Source organism: Salmo trutta, chromosome 7 (genome assembly GCF_901001165.1).
Source record: "Salmo trutta chromosome 7, fSalTru1.1, whole genome shotgun sequence".
Lineage (NCBI taxonomy): Eukaryota > Metazoa > Chordata > Actinopteri > Salmoniformes > Salmonidae > Salmo > Salmo trutta.
In genome coordinates, this window is record NC_042963.1 from 27,221,491 (window position 1) to 27,241,039 (window position 19,549).

The 19,549-nt window shown below is 43.5% G+C and overlaps 1 protein-coding gene across 1 annotated transcript in view; it reads right to left on the reverse strand.

The window, feature by feature from the left end:
- The window catches only part of si:dkeyp-19e1.3 (uncharacterized), a 114,256-nt gene that overhangs the window by 5,057 nt on the left and 89,650 nt on the right, over positions 1–19,549 (reverse strand). Inside the window, exons 8-12 of the mRNA XM_029758487.1 lie at positions 18,792–18,840; positions 8,638–8,758; positions 8,366–8,460; positions 8,146–8,211; positions 7,903–8,002 (exon numbers count right to left, since the gene is read on the reverse strand). Coding sequence (XP_029614347.1) covers positions 7,903–8,002; positions 8,146–8,211; positions 8,366–8,460; positions 8,638–8,758; positions 18,792–18,840 — 431 coding nt within the window. The remainder of the gene's footprint in view (positions 1–7,902; positions 8,003–8,145; positions 8,212–8,365; positions 8,461–8,637; positions 8,759–18,791; positions 18,841–19,549) is intronic.

Sequence of the window (19,549 nt, forward strand, 5' to 3'; positions counted from 1 at the left end):
TTCCCCCACCCTCCCTTCGGCAAATCAGATCATGACTCCATTTTGCTCATCCCTTCCTATAGGCAGAAACTAAAACAGGAAGTATCTGTGCTAAGGTCTATTCAACGCTGGTCTGACCAAACGAAACCATGCTTCAAGATTGTTTTGATCACGTGGACTGGGATAAGTTCCGGGTAGCCTCAGAATAACATTGACAATCCAATTTATCAACCCATGGAGGTCTGGATTTGGAGTCACACTCAAAATTAAAGTGGAAAACCACACTACAGGCTGATCCAACTTTGATGTAACGTCCTTAAAACAAGTCAAAATGAGGCTCAGTACAGTGTGCGGCCTCCACATGCCTGTATGACCTCCCTACAACGCCTGGGCATGCTCCTGATGAGGTGGCGGATGGTCTCCTGAGGGATCTCCTCCCAGACCTGGACTAAAGCATCCGCCAACTCCTGGACAGTCTGTGGTGCAACGTGGTGTTGGTGGATGGAGCGAGACATGATGTCCCAGATGTGCTCAATTGGATTCAGGTCTGGGGAACGGGCGGGCCAGTCCATAGCATCAATGCCTTCCTCTTGCAGGAACTGCTGACACACTCCAGCCACATGAGGTTTAGCATTGTCTTGCATTAGGAGGAACCCAGGGCCAACCGCACCAGCATATGGTCTCACAAGGGGTCTGAGGATCTCATCTCGGCACCTAATGGCAGTCAGGCTACCTCTGGCGAGCACATGGAGGGCTGTGCGGCCCCCCAAAGAAATGCCACCCCACACCATGACTGACCCACCGCCAAACCGGTCATGCTGGAGGATGTTGCAGGCAGCAGAACGTTCTCCACGGCGTCTCCAGACTCTGTCACGTCTGTCACGTGCTCAGTGTGAACCTGCTTTCATCTGTGAAGAGCACAGGGCGCCAGTGGCGAATTTGCCAATCTTGGTGTTCTCTGGCAAATGCCAAACGTCCTGCATGGTGTTGGGCTGTAAGCACAAGCCCCACCTGTGGATGTCAGGCCCTCATACCACCCTCATGGAGTCTGTTTCTGACCGTTTGAGCAGACACATGCACATTTGTGGCCTGCTGGAGGTCATTTTGCAGGGCTCTGGCAGTGCGCCTCCTGCTCCTCCTTGCACAAAGGCGGAGGTAGCGGTCCTGCTGCTGGGTTGTTGCCCTCCTACGGCCTCCTCCACGTCTCCTGATGTACTGGCCTGTCTCCTGGTAGCGCCTCCATGCTCTGGACACTACGCTGACAGACACCGCAAACCTTCTTGCCACAGCTCGCATTGATGTGCCATCCTGGATGAGCTGCACTACCTGAGCCACTTGTGTGGGTTGTAGACGCCGTTTCATGCTACCACTAGAGTGAAAGCACCGCCAGCATTCAAAAGTGACCAAAACATCAGCCAGGAAGCATAGGAACTGAGAAGCGATCTGTGGTCCCCACCTGCAGAACCACTCCTTTATTGGGGGTGTCTTGCTAATTGCCTATAATTTCCACCTGTTGTCTATTCCATTTGCACAACAGCATGTGAAATTTATTGTCAGTGTTGCTTCCTAAGTGGACAGTTTGATTTCACAGAAGTGTGATTGACTTGGAGTTACATTGCGTTGTTTAAGTGTTCCCTTTATTTTTTGGAGCAGTGTATATGGATTTCACATGACTGGGATGTGGATCAGAAAAGCAGTCAGTATCTGGTGTGACCGCCTCATGCAGCGGGACACATCTTGTTCGCATAGAGTTGCTCAGGCTGTTGATTGTGGCTTGTGGAATGTTGTCCCAGTCCTCTTCAATAGCTGTGCGAAGTTGCTAGATATTGGCGGGAACTTGAACATGGTGTTGTACACGTCGATGAGTGAGTATGGAGGCCATGGAAGAACTGGGGCATTTTCAGATTCCAGGAATTGGGGTACAGATTCTTGCGACATGCATTATCACGCTGAAACATAAGGTGATGGCAGCGGATAAATGGCATGACAGTGGAACAAAGGATTTCTTTACGGTATCTCTGTATTCAAATTACCCATCGATAAAATGCATTGTGTTTGTTGTCTGTAGTTTATCCCTGCCCATACCATTACCCCACTGCCACCATGGGGCACTCTGTTCACAACGTTGACATCGCACACACAACGCAATACATGTCGTCTGCCCGGTACAGTTAAAACCATCGAAGGTCAGCATTTTCCCACTGAAGTTGGTTACAATGCCGAACGGCAGTCTGGTCAAGACCCTGGTAAGGACGACGAGCACGCAGATGAGCTTCCATGAGACGGTTTCTGACAGTTTGTGTAGAAGTTCTTAGATGTGCAAACCCACAGTTTCATCAGCTGTCTGGGTGGCTGGTCTCAGATGATCCCACAGGTGAAAAAGCCAGATGTGGAGGTCCAGGGCTGGCATGGTTACTCGTGATCTGCGGTTGTGAGGCCGGTTTTACATACTGCCAAACTCTCTAAAACAACGTTAGAGGGGGCTGATGGTAGAGAAATTAACATTCACTTCTCTTGCGGACATTCCTGCAGTCAGCATGCCAATTGCACGCTCCCCCAAAACTTGAGACATCTGTGGCATTGTGTTGTGACACAAAACTACACATTTTAGAGTGGCCTTTTATTGTCCCCAGCACAAGGTGCATCTGTATAATGATCATGCTGTTCAATCAGCTTCTTGATATGCCACACCTGTCAGGTTGATGGATTATCTTGGCAAAGGAGAAATGCTCACTAACAGGGATTTCCACTAGATGTTGGAACATTGCTGCGGGGATTTGCTTCCATTCAGCCACAAGAGCATTAGTGAGGTCAGGCACTGATGTTGGACGATTAGGCCTGGCTCGTAGTCGGCGTTCCAATTCATTCCAAAAGTGTTTGATGGGGTTGAGGTCAGCGCTCTGTGCAGGCCAGTCAAGATTTGACACCGATCTCAACAAACTACTTCTGTATGGACCTCACTTTGTGCACGCGGGCATTGTTATGCTGAAACAGGAAAGGGCCTTCCACAAAATGTTGCCACAAAGTTGTAAGCACAGAATCGTCTAGAATGTCATTTTATGCATTTGTGTTAAGATTTCCCTTCACTGGAACTAAGCCCGAACAATGAAAGACAGACCCAGACCATTATTCTCCTCCACCAAACTTTACATTGTGGTAAGTAGCATTCTCCTGGCATCCGCCAAACCCAGATTCATCTGTTGGACTGCCAGATGGTGAAGCATGATTCATTACTCCAGAGAACACGCTTCCACTGCTCCAGAGTCCAATGGCGGAGAGCTTTACACAACTCCAGCCGACGCTTGGCATTGAGCATGGTGATCTTAAGCTTGTGTGCATGCGGCTGCTCGGCCTGGAAACCCTTTTCAATAAGCTCACGACGAACAGTTATTGTGCTGACGTTGCTTCCAGAGGCAGTTTGGAACTGGGTAGTGAGTGTTAAAACCGAGGACAGATGTTTTTTTACGTGCTACGCGCTTCAGCGGTCCCGTTCTGTGAGCTTGTGTGGCCTACCACTCCGCGGCTGAGCCGTTGGTGCTCCTAGACGTTTCCACTTCACAATAACAGCACTTACAGTTGACCGGGGCAGTTCTAGCAGGACATACATTTGACAAACTGATTTGTTGGAAAGGTGGCATCTTATGACGGTGCCCCGTTGAAAGTCACTGAGCTCTTCACTAAGGCCATACTACAGCCAATACTTGTCTATGGAGATTGCATGGCTGTGTGTTCGATTTGATACACCTGTCGGTTTTCACTTCCTCATTATGGGGTATTGTGTGTAGATTGACGATGAAACATTTGTATTTAATCCATTTTAGAATAAGGCTGTAACGTAACAAAATGTGGAAAAGGTGAACGGGTCTGAATACTTTCTGAATGCACTGTATTCCACATTTTGTTGTGTTACAGCCTAAATTCAAAATGTCTCACCAATCTACACATAATACCCCATAATGACAGTTAAAACATGTTTTTAGATTTTTTCCAATTTATTGGAAATGAAATACAGAAATATCTCATTTACATATGTATTCACACCCCATTTGCTATGACACTCCAAATTGACCTCAGATTCATCCAATTTCCTTTGTTGATCCTTGAGATGTCACTGCAACTTGATTGATGTCCACCTGTGGCAAATTCAATTGTTTGGACATGATTTAGAAATTAACACACCTGTCTATATAAAGGTCCCACAGCTGACAGTGCATGTCAGAGCAGAAACTGAAAGACTCAGAGCATAAGGCAAAAGTTTCTATGGTCTGATGAGACAAAATGTAAAACTCTTTGGCCTGAATGCAAACATGCTTTTCAGCAGCAGTGACTGAGAGACTGGTAAGGATAAAGGGAACAATGAATGGAGCCAAATACAGGAAAATCCTTAACCTGCTTCAGATTGCAAACAACCTTAGATTGACTTCCCAACAGGACAATAACCCCAAGCATACAGCCAAAGCAACGCTGGAATGGTTTCAGAACAAGAATGTGAAAGTCCTTGAGTGGCCCAGCCAAAGCCAAGACTTGAACCCAACTGAAAATCTGTGGAAAGACAAAGATTGCTGTTCACCACCATCTAAACTAACATCTAAATTAATTTCCACCAAAGGTGCTTCTACAAAGTATTTTTAATACATTTGCAAAAATGTCTGAAAACATGTTTTCTCTGTCATTATGGGGTATGTATTGTGTGTACAGTCGTGGCCCAAAGTTTTGAGAATGACACAAATATTAATTTTCAAAGTCTGCTGCCTCAGTTTGTATGATGGCAATTTGCATATACTACAGAATGTTATGAAGAGTGATCAGATGAATTGCAAAGTCCCTCTTTGCCATGCAAATTAACTGAATCCCCCAAAAAACATTTCCACTGCATTTCAGTCCTGCCACAAAAGGACCAGCTGACATCATGTCAGTGATTCTTTCGTTAACACAGGTGTGAGTGTTGACGAGGACAAGGCTGGAGATCACTCCGTTATGCTGATTGAGCTCGAATAACAGACTCGAAGCTTCAAAAGGAGGGTGGTGCTTGGAATCATTGTTTTGGTTACCTGCAAGGAAACACATCTCGTCATCATTGCTTTGCACAAAAAGAGCTTCACAGGCAAGGATATTGCTGCCAGTAAGACTGCACCTAAATCAACCATTTATAGGATCATCAAGAACTTCAAGGAGAGCGGTTCAAATTATTGTGAAGATGGCTTCAGGGCGCCCAAGAAAGTCCAGCAAGCGCCAGGACCGCCTCCTATAGTTCATTCAGCTGCGGGATCGAGGCACCACCAGTACAGAGCTTGCTCAGGAATGGCAGCAGGCAGGTGTGAGTGCATCGGCACGCACAATGAGGCGAAGACTTTTGGAGGATGGCCTGGTGTCAAGAAGGGCAGCAAAGAAGCCACTTCTCTCTAGGAAAAACATCAGGGACAGACTGATATTCTGAAAAAGGTACAGGGATTGGACTGCTGAGGACTGGGGTAGTGTCATTTTCTCTGATGAATCCCCTTTCCGATTGTTTGGGGCATCCGGAAAAAAGCTAGTCCGGAGAAGACAAGTTGAGCGCTACCATCAGTCCTGTGTCATGCCAACAGTAAAGCATCCTGAGACCATTCATGTGTGGGGTTGCTTCTCAGCCAAGGGAGTGGGCTCACTCACAATTTTGCCTAAGAACACAGCCATGAATAAAGAATGGTACCAACACATCCTCCGAGAGCAACGTCTCCTAACCATCCAGGAACAGTTTGGTGACGAACAATGCCTTTTCCAGCATGATGGAGCACCTTGCCTTAAGGCAAAAGTGATAACTAAGTGGCTCAGGGAACAAAACATCGATATTTTGGGTCCTTGGCCAGGAAACTCCCTAGACCTTAATTCCATTGAGAATTTGTGGTCAATTCTCAAGAGGCGGTGGACAAACAAAAACCCACAAATTCTGACAAACTCCAAGCATTGATTATGCAAGAATGGGCTGCCATCAGTCAGGATGTGGTCCACTAGTTAATTGACAGCATGCCAGGGCGGATTGCAGAGGTCTTGAAAAAGAAGGGTCAACACTGCAAATATTGACTCTTTGCATCAACTTCATGTCATTGTCAATAAAAGCCTTTGACACTTATGAAATGCTTGTAATTATACTTCAGTATTCCATAGTAACATCTGACAAAAAAATCCTAAAGACACTGAAGCAGCAAACGTTGTGGAAATTAATATTTGTGTCATTCTCAAAACTTTTGGCCACGACTGTAGATGGGTGAGGGAGAAGAAAATCTATTTAATCCAATTTTAAATCAGTCACAACAAAATATGGAATAAGTAAAGGTATGAATACTTTCTAGAGGCACTCTATGTAACCCCCCTAACCCTAGAGTAACTCTGCTGCTAAAAGATACTGGAGCAGTTTCCCAGACACGGATTAAGGGCGCAGAAACACTGGGATTTCGTGTCCGAGATTTTTTTTAAAGAGCCAATGATTTTTCAATAGGAGTCATCCTTCGCCTGATGAATGACAACAGAGATGCATTGTCCAAGAAAAATATTCACAAACGGTCCGTTTTTCTGGATTTTTTGTTGTTGTTATTCTGTCTCTCACTGTTCAAATAAACCTACCATTAAAATTAGACTGATAATTTCTTTGTCAGTGGGCAAACGTACAAAATCAGCAGGGGATCAAATACTTTTTTCCTCTCACAGTATATACAAAATTAGTTGCCATGAGGTCGAAGAGCTCAGAGACAGGATTGTGTCGAGGCACGGATCTGGGGAAGGGTACCAAAACATTTCTGCAGCATCGAAGGTCCCCAAGAACACAGTGGCCTTCATCATTCTTATATGGAAGAAGTTTGGAACTGCCAAGACTCTTCCTAAAGCTGACCGCCTGGCCAAACTGAGTAATCGGGGGAGAAGGGCTTTGGTCAGGGAGGTGACCAGGAACCCACTGGTCACTCAGAGAGCTCGAGAAAGACCACCTTCTCTGCAGCACTCCACCAATCAGGCCTTTATGGTAGTGGCCAGACAGAAGCCACTCCTCAGTAAAAAGCACATGGAGCCCGCTTGGAGTTTGTCAAAAGGCACCTAAAGGATTCTCAGACCATGAGAAACAAGATTCTCTAATCTGACGACACCAAGATTTAACTCTTTGGCCTGAATGCCAAGCGTCATGTCTGGAGGAAACCTGGCACCACACCTACGGTGAAGCATGGTGGTGGCAGCATCTTGCTGTGGGGATGTTGTTCAGCGGCAGGGACTGGGAGACTGGTCACGATTGAGGGAAAGATGAACGGAGGAAAGTAGAGAGAGATCCTTGATGAAAACCTGCTCCAGAGCGCAAATGACCTGGACCCTAAGCACACCACCAAGACAACGCAGGAGTGGCTTCAGGACAAGTTTCTGAATGTCCTTGAGTGGCCCAGCCAGAACCCGAACCCGATCAAACATCTCTGGAGAGACCTGAAAATAGTTATGCAGCGACGCTCCCCATCCAACCTGACAGAGCTTGAGAGGATCTGCAGAGAAGAATGGGAGAAACTCCCCAAATACAGATGTGCCAAGCTTGTAGCTTCATACCCAAGACTTCAGGCTGTTATCGCTGCCAAAGGTGCTTCAACAAAGTACGGAGTTAAGGGTCTGAATACTTATGTAAATGTGACATTTCTGCAAACATTTCTAAAAACCTGTTTTTGCTTTATCATTATGGGGTATTTTGTGTCGATTGATGATGGAAAAAAACTATTTCATCTATTTTAGAAGGCTGTACGTAAACAAAATGTTGAAAAAGTGAAGGGGTCTGAATACTTTGAATGCACTGTAAGTCAAGGGGTATGAAAACTTTCTGAAGGCACTGTAGTATGAACACCTCAATACATGACATATGACAAAATGTAATATGACCTCCAGTGTGTCGATTCTATCCTTCTCTGATGTCATACTCACTCTTGTGTATTTTGAGGGTGGTGTAGGCCATGGCTGTGAGTATCCTCTCTCCCTCTAGGATGTAGATGTCCCACAAGCGCAGGGTCAGGGTGAACGGGGTCTGTCGCCGAGACACACGTCAGAGGAGACATTTTGAAACTCTTGTAAATAAACATTAAAAGATGTTTGGATATAGTATTTCGGGTCATTGGACATCAGGTGGCAAATTACAAAAAGGGGGGGGTTCAAATGTATGACTCTCACCCTATCTATGAAGCACTGCAGGAACCATTTAGTGGTGTATATTCCGTTGGACATCTGCTCTCTATCCTACAGGCAATAGAAGAGTGAAACAGAGTTATTATTTTAGTATACTTACAGCCCTGGCTTTCCAGAGAAAAAAGGATATCTAACAGATTTTGAGTACTGCCTTTCTGAAAAGAGTTGAATTTAGTGACAAACGCTAGGGAAATGCATTTCTCACCAGGTGTTTCTTTAGCTTAGGGAGGAGCTTGGACAGGATCTGCTCGTGGTGGGCCTGGTAGCGCTGCAGCTTGGGGAACCCAGGGATGAAGAATCCTACCACACACATACAGAGACAAAAAGAGAGAGGATGCATAGTTAGGAGCCATGTCAAGAATGTAAAACAAGAATGTAAAATAAGAATCTAAACAAGGTCTATGACAGTAGTTCAGTAGCAACCTAACTCCTTCACCCATCCTACATCCCTCTCTCTCCCTCTCCTCCCCTGCTCACCATGCATGGCGTGGTTGTTGTTTGTGAGGAGCTGGGACAGGGCCCAGAAGGCATCCTCCTCGTTCAGGTACATGAGCAGGATGGCAGCGATCTGACTCATCCCCTGGCAGTAGCTCACCTCCTGAGGACAGGACAATAGATCTTTATTGTCCCTGAAGGACAACACGCTTGGAAAGTGGAGGGGTCATAGAACGTCAAAAGACAGCGTTGTATTTGCTAACAAAGAGATTTGGTTAATAAAGGCCGGCACCACAGGCAGTAATGACATTTGTGACTCGATTCAGGAAACTAGGCGCATGTCGCAAGTCACGACTTCACAGGAGAGCCGTTTGAACGTAATTTTTTTATTTTTTATTATCAAAATGCATATTTTGGCAGAAATGCCTTCTTGAACATTCCATGTTCCTTAATAACAAACTTGTATGCCACCTGTAAATATGAATACAATTGTTAAATTACGAGCCGTGTTGGTTAAGCCACAGAAAAAGTTAGCAACCTTCCCACTAGCCATGATTGGCTGAGATAATGAGTGGGCTGGACATGCCGAGAGAGGAGTTTCGATTGGTCGGCCATAGAAGCTCGTCAGTCTGTGTTGGTAATCCTGTCGAACGCGGCTTTTAAAAAAACATATTGTGTAGTGGAGCTGCTTAAATGTGGCTCTCCACTTTCTGGAGGATCAAGTTATGAAATCAGTGGAATTAGAGTATGATAGCTAGAAATGGAGAAAACACCCGTCTCTGGATTATGTCTTCAAACTAAGGGAAACCGTGGCATAGCATTCCTGACAGGGAGACGCGTCCATGCACAAAGATGTATATAGTTAAGATAGCTAGCTACATTTTCAGATATTACACGTTTTCTCATTTTGACAGAAAGTGGTTTCATTTCAAGCTAAAGTGTACAGTTAGCTAGCTAGCTAACGTTAGCTGGCTGGCTCCCTAGCTGATGTTATTATTCGTTTCCCAGAGCCATTTGCTGTTCTAGTTAGAGCCTAATGTTAGCTAGCCATTGAACATCATTGGTTAGCTCCCAACACTGTGGCATTTTTGGCACTGTTCATTGTTGTTTAACTAGCTAACGTTAGCTGGCTGGCTCCTTAGCTAACGTTATGTGACGTGTGTGAACTTACACTTTGTTTACCTAGCTAGGTACATTGCTTACCTAGCTGGCAAGCTATATGTCTTAAGCTAAAGTGTACTGTTAGCTAGCTAAGTCTAGCTGGCTGACGCGGTTTATTGTTTAACTAGCTAACGTTGGCTGGCTGACTCGTTAGCTAACATTACGTGACGTGTGTACGACACCCGTTGAATATGGCCGGTGTCAGTAAACGTCTGCAAAAAAACGTAATGAAATTGTTGCCAGCAGAGCTGGTTAGGCTGTTTTCATGTTATCCAGAGGTAAACAAATCATCGGCCAGAGCGGCAAGTGTGCGCTTCGACAGTGAAACGAGATGGGTGGGGCTAAAGCTTAGGCTGACGGTGTGAACAATGCTGAATGGGTGTAGACAAAGAAGAGCTCTTCACTAGATAGCAAAACATTCACAGGCGATTTTTTCAAAAGAGCTGTGTTACCTACACATACTGACCAGCTCATATTATAGACAGAAGCGTGCTACACGGCAGACCAATCCGAACTCATCTCTCAGCATGTCCAGCCCACTCATTATCTCAGCCAATCAGGGCTAGCGGGAAAGTTGCTGACTTTTTCCATGGCTAAACCAACTAGGCTCGTAATTTAACAACTTTATTCATATTTACAGATGGCATACAAGTTTGTTATTAAGGAACATGAAAGTTCACATATTCCAGAAGGTATTTCTGCCAAACAACGCATTTTGATAAAATAAAAGTTAACGTTCAAATGGCGCTCCTGTGAAGTAGAGACGCGCGACATACGCCTAGTTTCCTGAAACGAGTCACATTTTTGTTACACTACATTTTTTTTTAGTAAGTAATAAGCTACAGTCCAGTTACAACTACTTTTTTTTGTGGGCGCAGGAAGAGCAATTCTTACACTATTGTTCTAAATTCAATTCTTCTTCATCCTCATCATTCAGTTCATTCAAATTAAATTGTAATACATTTTGTATGCACTCCAAAGGGATAACTTGAAATAACATGACATACAGTAGGTTAAGTAAATCATCAATGTGATTATCTACTCAGAATATTGCAAAATGTGCTTTCACCGAAAAGCTATTTTAAAATCAGACATAGCGATTGCATAAAGGAGTAATGTATCTATAATTCTTAAAAGAATTGTTATGTTTTTTGTGAACGTTTATCGTGAGTAATTTAGTAAATTCACCGGAAGTTTGCGGTGGGTATGCCAGTTTTGAACATCACATGCTAATGTAAAAAGCTGTTTTTTGATATAAATATAAACTTGATTGAACATAACATGCATGTATTGTATAACATAATGTCCTAGGAGTGTCATCTGATGAAGATCAAAGGTTAGTGCTGCATTTAGCTGTGGTTTGGGTTTATGTGACATATATGCTTGCTTGGAAAATGGCTGTGTGATTATTTGTGTCTATGTACACTCCTAACAATCTAATGTTTTGCTTTCGCTGTAAAGCTTTTTTGAAATCGGACAATGTGGTTAGATTAACGAGAGTCTTATCTTAAAAATGGTGTAAAATAGTTGATTGTTTGAGAAAATTGAATTGTGGTATTTTAGTTGGTTTTGTATTTCGCGCCACGCGATACCATTGGCTGTTGGCTAGGGGTTCCGCAGGCGGAACGGGGTTCCGCTAGCGGAACGTCTGTCCTCAACAGGTTAACCTCTCTTGGGTAGGGGGCAGTATTTTGACGTCCGGATGAAAAGCATGCCCATAGTAAACTGCCTGCTACTCAGGCCCAGAAGCTAGGATATGCATATTATTAGTAGATTTGGATAGAAAACACTCTGAACTTTCTAAAACTGTTTGAACGATGTCTGTGTGTATAACAGAACTCATATGGCAGGCAAAAACTTGAGAAAAAATCCAACCAGGAAGTATGGAAATCTGAGGTTTGTAGTTTTTCAAGTGATTCCCTATCCAATATACTGTGTCTGTGGGGTCATTTTGCACGTCCTAAGGCTTCCACTAGATGTCAACAGTCTTTAGAACGTTGTTTCATGCTTCTACTGTGAATGGGGAGATAATAAGAGCATATGGAGTCAGATGACTGAGAAAAGACTCATGTTAAAAGGAACCACCAGCTTTCATATGTTCCCATGTTCTGAGCATGTTCTGAGCAAGGCACTTAAACGTTAGCTTTCTTACATTGCACATATTGCACTTTTACTTTCTTCTCCAACACTTTGTTTTTGCATTATTTAAACCAAATTGAACATGTTTCATTATTTATTTGAGGCTAAATTGATTTTATTGATGTATTATATTAAGTTCAAATAAGTGTTCATTCAGTATTCTTGTAATTCTCATTATTACAAAAAAATTTAAAATAAAAAAGAAATAAAAATATCGGTCGATTAATCGGTATCGGCTTTTTTGGTCCTCCAAGAATCGGTTGAAAAATCATAATCGTTCAACCTCTAGCTGTAACGCTATCTAGCTGTAACGCTATCTCGTAACTGTTCAGTTGGGGTGACAGGTTTATTGAGGAAGGTCTACACACTGTGAAAAGTATAGCAATTCTGACTAAGAATGCATGGGACAAATGCGGGTTGTAATGCGCAGTGTTATTACCAGCAATAAAAGTTCCCGTTTGAAAATGTACATTCTAACCGTGATAATTTCACGGTCGAATCGTACTATGATAGAATCGTACTACACCGGTTTCGACGCTCGTTAGATGTGGCAGGGTTTTCAAACTATTACAGAGGGAAGCACAGCCGAGAGCTGCCCAGCGACACGAACCTACCAAACGAGCTACATAACTTCTATGCTCACTTTGATGTAAGTAATACTGCATGAGAGCATCAGCTGTTCCGGACGACTGTGTGATCACACTCTCCGCAGCAGACGTGTGTAAGACCTTTAAACAGGTCAACATATACAAGGCCACAGGGCCAGACAGGGCCAGGACGTGTACTCCGAGGATGCGCTGACCAACTGCCAAGTATCTCCACAGACATTTTCAACCTCTCCCTGTCGGAGTCTGTAATACCAACATGTTATAAGCAGACCACCGTAGTCCCTGTGCCCAAGAACACCTGCCTAAATGACTACCAATCCGTAGCACCCATGTCTGTAGCCAAGAAATGCTTTGAAAGGCTGGTCATGGCTCACATCAACACCATTATCCCAGAAACCCTAGACCCACTCCAATTTGCATACCGCCACAACAGATCATGCAATCTCTATTGCACTACATACTGCCCTTTCACACATGGACAAAAGGAACACCTATGTGAGAATGCTATTCATTGACAGCAGCTCAGCGTTCAACACCATAGTGCCCTCAAAGCTCATCACTAAGATAAGGACCCTGGGACTAAACACCTCCCTCTGCAACTGGATCCTGGACTTCCTGATGGGCCGCCCCCAGGTGGTAAGGGTCGGTAACAACATCTGCCATGGGGACCCCTCAGGGGTGGGTGCTCAGTCCTCTCCTGTACTCGCTGTTCACTCATGACTGCACAGCCAGGCACGACTCAAACACCATCATTAAGTTTGCCGATGACAACAGTGCTGATCATCGACAACAATGAGACAGCCTATATGGAGGTCAGAGACCTGACCATGTAGTGCAAGGAGAATAACCTCTCCCTCAACGTGATCAAGACAAAGGAGATGATTGTGGACTACAGGAAAAGGAGGACCGAGCACTTCCCCATTCTCATAGACGGGGCTGTACTGGATGAGGTTGAGAGCTTCAAGTTCCTTGGCATCCACATCACCAACAAACTAACATGGTTCAAGCACACCAAGACAGTCGTGAAGAGGGCACGACAAAACCTATTCCCCCTAAGGGGACTGAAAAGATGTGGCATGGGTCCTCAGATCCTCAAAAGTTTCTACAGCTGCACCATCGAGAGCATCCTGACGGGTTGCATCACTGCCTGGTATGGCAACTGCTCAGCCTCCGACCGCAAGGCACTACAGAGGGTAGTGCGTACGGCCCAGTACATCACAGGGGCCAAGCATTCTGCAAGCCAAGACCTCTATACAAGGCGGTGTCAGAAGAAGGCCCTAAAAGTTGTCAAAGACTCCAGCCACCCTAGTCAGCGACTGTTCTCTCTGCTACTGCATGGCAAGCAGTACCGGACTGCCAAGTCTAGGTCCAAAAGGCTTCTAAACAGCTTCTACCCCCAGGCCATAAGACTGAGGTTCAAAGGCATTTGTACGGTGATCATTTTGCTGTTTTGGCTCTTTACTCCATCCAGCACTTTGGATTTCAAATTATACAATTACTGTGTACATAGTCTCCCGATTTTAGGGAACCAAAAGTATTTGGACAAATTCACTTGTGTGTTCAAGTAGTCAAAAGATTAGTATTTGGTTCCATATTTCTAGCACAAAATGACTACATCAAGCTTGTGATTCTACAAACTTGTTATGTGCATTTCAATTAACAGGTGTGCCTTGTTAAAAACGTATTTGTGGAATTTCTTTCCTACTTAATGCATTTGAGCTAATCAGTTGTGTTGTGACAAGGTAGGGGTGGTATACAGAAGATAGTAAAAGACCAAGTCCATATCATGGCAAGAACATCTCAAATAAGCAGAGATAAATGACAGTCCATCATTGTTTTACGACAAGGTCAGTTAGCACAAAAAACTTTAAGAACTTTTGAAGTTTCTTCAAGTGCAGTCGTAAAAACCAAGTGCTATGATGAAACTGGCTCTCATGAGGACTGCCACAGGAATGGAAGACCCAGAGTTACCTCTGCTGTTACCAGCCTCAGAAATGGCAGCCCAAATAAATGCTTCAGAGTTCAAGTAACAGACATCAACATCAATTGTTCTGAGGAGACTGACTGTGTGAATCAGACCTTCATGGTTGAATTGTTGCAAAGAAACCACTACTAAATGACACCAATAAGAAAAAGAGACTTGCTTGGGCCAAGAAACACAAGCAATGGATATTAGACCGGTGAAAATTGGTCCTTTGGTCTGAGTCCAAATTTGAGATTTTTTGTTCCAACCGCCATGTCTTTATGAGATGCGGTGTGGGTGAATGCATGATCGCCGCATGTGTATTTCCCACCGTAAAGCATGGAGGAGGTGTTATGGTGTGGGGGTGCTTTGCTGGTGACACTGTCCGTGATGTATTTATTATTCAAGGCACACTTAACCTCTCTAGGGTAGGTGGCACCAAATCGTCCCACCTACGTAACAGCCAGTGGAATCCTGTGGCGCGTTATTCAAATACCTTAGAAATGCTATTACTTCAATTTCTCAAACATATGACTATTTTACAGCATTTTAAAGACAAGTCTCTCGTTAATCTAACCACACTGTCCGATTTCAAAAAGGATTTACAACGAAAACAAAACATTAGATTATGTCAGCAGAGTACCCAGCCAGAAATAATCAGACACCCATTTTTCAAGCTAGCAAAAAAAAAAAAAAAAAAACACAGCTAAATGCACCTTTGATGATCTTCATCAGATGACAACCCTAGGACATTATGTTATAAACATGCATGTTTTGTTCAATCAAGTTCATATTTATATCAAAAACCAGCTTTTTACATTAGCATGTGACGTTCAGAACTAGCATACCCCCCGCAAACTTCCGGCGAATTTACTAACAATTTACTAAATTACTCACGATAAACGTTCACAAAAAGCATAACAATTATTTTAAGAATTATAGATACAGAACTCCTCTATGCACTCGATATGTTCGATTTTAAAATAGCTTTTTAGTGAAAGCACATTTTGCAATATTCTAAGTAGATAGCCCGGCATCACAGGGCTAGCTATTTAGACACCCAGCAAGTTTAGCCTTCACCAAACGATTTACTATTAGAAAAGTTTGATTACCTTTGGTGTTCTTCGTCAGAATGCACTCCCAGGACTTCTACTTCAATAACAAATGTTGGTTTGGTCCCAAATAATCCATAGTTATGTTCAAACAGCGGCGTTTTGTTCGTGCGTTCAAGACACTATCCGAATGGTAAATAAGGGTTACGAGCACGGCGCATTTCGTGACAAAAAAATTCTAAATATTCCATTACCGTACTTCGAAGCATGTCAACCACTGTTTAAAATCAATTTTTAAGCCATTTTACTCGTAAAAAAGTGATAATATTCCGACCGGGAATCTGCAATTAGGTAAACAGACGAAAGAAAATAAAGCATGGGGTCGACTCAGGCACGCGCCTAAGCCCATTGTCCTCTGATCGGCCACTTGTCAAAAGCGATAATGTGTTTCAGCCTGGGGCTGCCTCGATATCGTTCAGCTTTTTCCCGGGCTCTGAGAGCCTATGGGAGCCGTAGGAAGTGTCACGTTACAGCAAAGATCCTCAGTCTTCAATAAACAGAGGCAAGAAGAACAACAACTTGTCAGACAGGCCACTTCCTGCATGGAATCTTCTCAGGTTTTTGCCTGCCATATGAGTTCTGTTATACTCACAGACACCATTCAAACAGTTTTAGAAACTTTAGGGTGTTTTCTATCCAAAGCCAATAATTATATGCATATTCTAGTTACTGGGCAGGAGTAGTAACCAGATTAAATCGGGTACGTTTTTTATCCGGCCGTGTAAATACTGCCCCCTAGCCCTAACAGGTTAACCAGCATGGCAACCACAGCATTCTGCCGCGATACACCATCCCATCTGGTTTGGGCTTAGTGGGATTATCATTTGTTTTTCAACATGACAATGACCCAACACAACTCCAGGCTGTGTAAGGGCTATTTTACCAAGAACGAGAGTGATGGAGTACCTCAACCAAATTGAGATGGTTGGGGATGAGTCGGACCGCAGAGTGAAGGAAAAGCAGCCAACAAATGCACAGCATATGTGTGAACTCCTTCAAGACTGTTGGAAAAGCATTCCAGGTGAAGCTGGTTGAGAGAATGCCAAGATTGTGCAAAGCGGTCATCAACGCAAAGGGTGGCTATTTGAAGTATCTCAAATATGAAATATATTTTTATTTGTTTAACACTTTTTTGGTTACTACATGATTCCATATGTGTTATTTCGTAGTTTTGATGTCTTCACTATTATTCTACAATGTAGAAAATAGTAAAAATAAAGAAAAACCCTTGAATGAGTAGGTGTTCTAAAACTTGTATATTATGATCAGATAGCCACAGTAGTCAACAAGACCACTGTTAAAACTAACTTAAAGTGGGTACAGCCTCAGTGTTCACAGTAAACGTGCGTTGGAAATTGCAAAGAATTTTCACAACATTCAAGTTTGAGCTCACCTGGCCTGAAGTTTGTTCTGTTCTGAAAAAACTTAGAGGGAACATTGCTTACCCGATATGGAACTCATCGGTTACCCGCTATGGATTGAAATACCCCAAAATGAAAGCTGTCAGTCTGCACTTTAATCCAAAGTGCTCAAGAACAGAGCTAAAACAAACAAAAAAATAGGCCACTGTCCAAATACTTTTAGACCTCACTATACAGTGCCTTCGGAAAGTATTCATACACCTTCATTTTTCCACACTTTGTTAAGTTACAGCCTTATTCTAAAATGGATTAAATAAAAAAAAAAACTTGTCCAATCGACACAATACCCCATAATGACAAAGCGAACACAGGTTTTTTGAATTTTTTTACAAATGCATTGAAAATAACAAACACAAATACCATATCTACGTAAGTATTCAGACCCTTTGCTATGAGACACGAAATTGAGGTCAGGTGCATCCTATTTCTATTGATCATCCTTGAAATGTTTTTACAACTTGATTGGAGTCCACCTGTGGTAAATTCAATTGATTGGAAATGATTTGTAAAGGCACACACCGGTCTATATAAGATCCCACAGTTGACAGTGTATGTCAGAGCAAAAACCACGACATGAGGTCAAATGAATTGTCCATAGAGCTCCGAGACAGGATTGTGTCGAGGCAGAGATCTGGAGAAGACAGCAAAACATTTCTGCAACATTGAAGGTCTCTAAGAAAACAGTGACCTCCACCATCATTCTTAAATGGAAGAAGTTTGGAATCACCAAGACCCTTCCTAGAGCTGGCCGCCCGGCCAAACTGAGCAATCGGGGAAGAAGGGCCTTTCTAAGGGAGGTGACCAAGAACCTGATGGTCACTCTGACAGAGCTCCAGAGTTCCTCTGTGGAGATGGGAGAACCTTCCAGAAGGACAACCATCTCTGCAGCACTCCACCAATCAGGCCTTTATGGTCAGACAGAAGCCACTCCTCAGTAAATGGCACGATAGCCCGCTTGTAGTTTTCCCAAAACACACCTAAAACCCTCTCAGACCATGAGAAACAAGATTCTCTGGTCTGACGAAACCAAGATTGAACTCTTTGGCCTGAATGCCAAGCATCATGTCTGGAGGAAACCTGCTACCATCCCTACGGTGAAGCATGGTGGTTGCAACATCATGTTGTGCAGACGTTTTTCAGCGGCAGAGACTGGGAGACTAGTCAGGATCGAGGCAAAGATGAACAGAGCAAAATACAGAAAGATCCTTGACAAAAACCTGCTTCTCAGACTGGAGTGAAGGTTCACCTTCCAACAGGACAATGACCCTAAGCACACAGCAAAGACAATGCAGTAGTTGCTTCCCGACAAGTCTCTTAATGTCCTAGAGTGGCTCAGCCAGAGGCTGGACTTAAACCTGATCAAACATCTCTGGAGAGACCTGAAAACAGCTATGCAGCAATGCTCCCCATTCAACCTGACAGAGCTTGAGAGGATCTGCAGAGAATGGGAGAAACTCCCCAAATACCGGTGTGCCAAGCTTGTAGCGTCCTACCCAAGAAGTAATCGCTGCCAAATGTGCTTCAACAAAGTACTGAGTAAAGGGTCTGAATACTTATGTAAATGTGATGTTTTTTTTATTTTTTATAACTTTTCAAACATTTCTAAAAACCTGTTTTAGTTTTGTCAGTATGGTGCATTGTGTATAGATTGATGAGGGAAAAAAACAATTTAATCAATTTTAGAATAAGGCTGTAACCTAACAAAATGTGGAAAAAGTCAAGGGGTTTGAATATTTTCCGTTGGTACTGTATGAGTATACGCAGACATGACATAGGTGCCACACACACTCACCGTATTGTATACGGAGTAGGCCGCTAGCACATGGAACAGGGCTTGCTGCCTGTGAAGAGAGAAAGAACAACACTTACAACCAGCTCATTGACACCTTTCACACACAGTATAGTTGGCAGTTGTCAGAATGGTGACATAACACAAAAAAGGATGAATGAAAGCTCAAGTACAATGGCAATGAACTTCTGTGTGTGAAATATGACGTTCTTTGGAACTAAGCTTGTCTTTAACTATAATAGAAATCATAACCAAAGCAACTGAAGTGGAAAGATGGTGTCTCTTTCTTCAAAATGTGCATTTTCTCAAGACTGACCACACCGGGAACAATTACTCATGCATAAACCATCTCTCCCCTCCCACCCACGTCCTCCTCCTCCACCCTGCCCCTTCATGATCTCCATTAATGAGGATGCATCCAAAATGGCACCCTATTCCCCATTTATAGTACACTATATAGGGAAGAGGGTACCATTTGGGAATAAGCTTTAGTCCCTCACAGGCAGATTTATAATGAAAACATCCATGAACTAAACTAGAGTGAAAAGACTTTGGCAGCGACCGCCAGTCTCTGAAACACAGGGATGTAGTCGAACTGTGTACTGTACTTTGTATCCATGTGGATGTCAAGGTCATTCCTCTCTTTTCCTCTAAGTACTAAACTCTTGCTGGTATCTACTACTGCCCTGACCCTGTGCATCAAATCAATGATAAAGTGTTAAAGGTCAACTGCCCTTGAAAACAGCCTATGTGGCATTGAT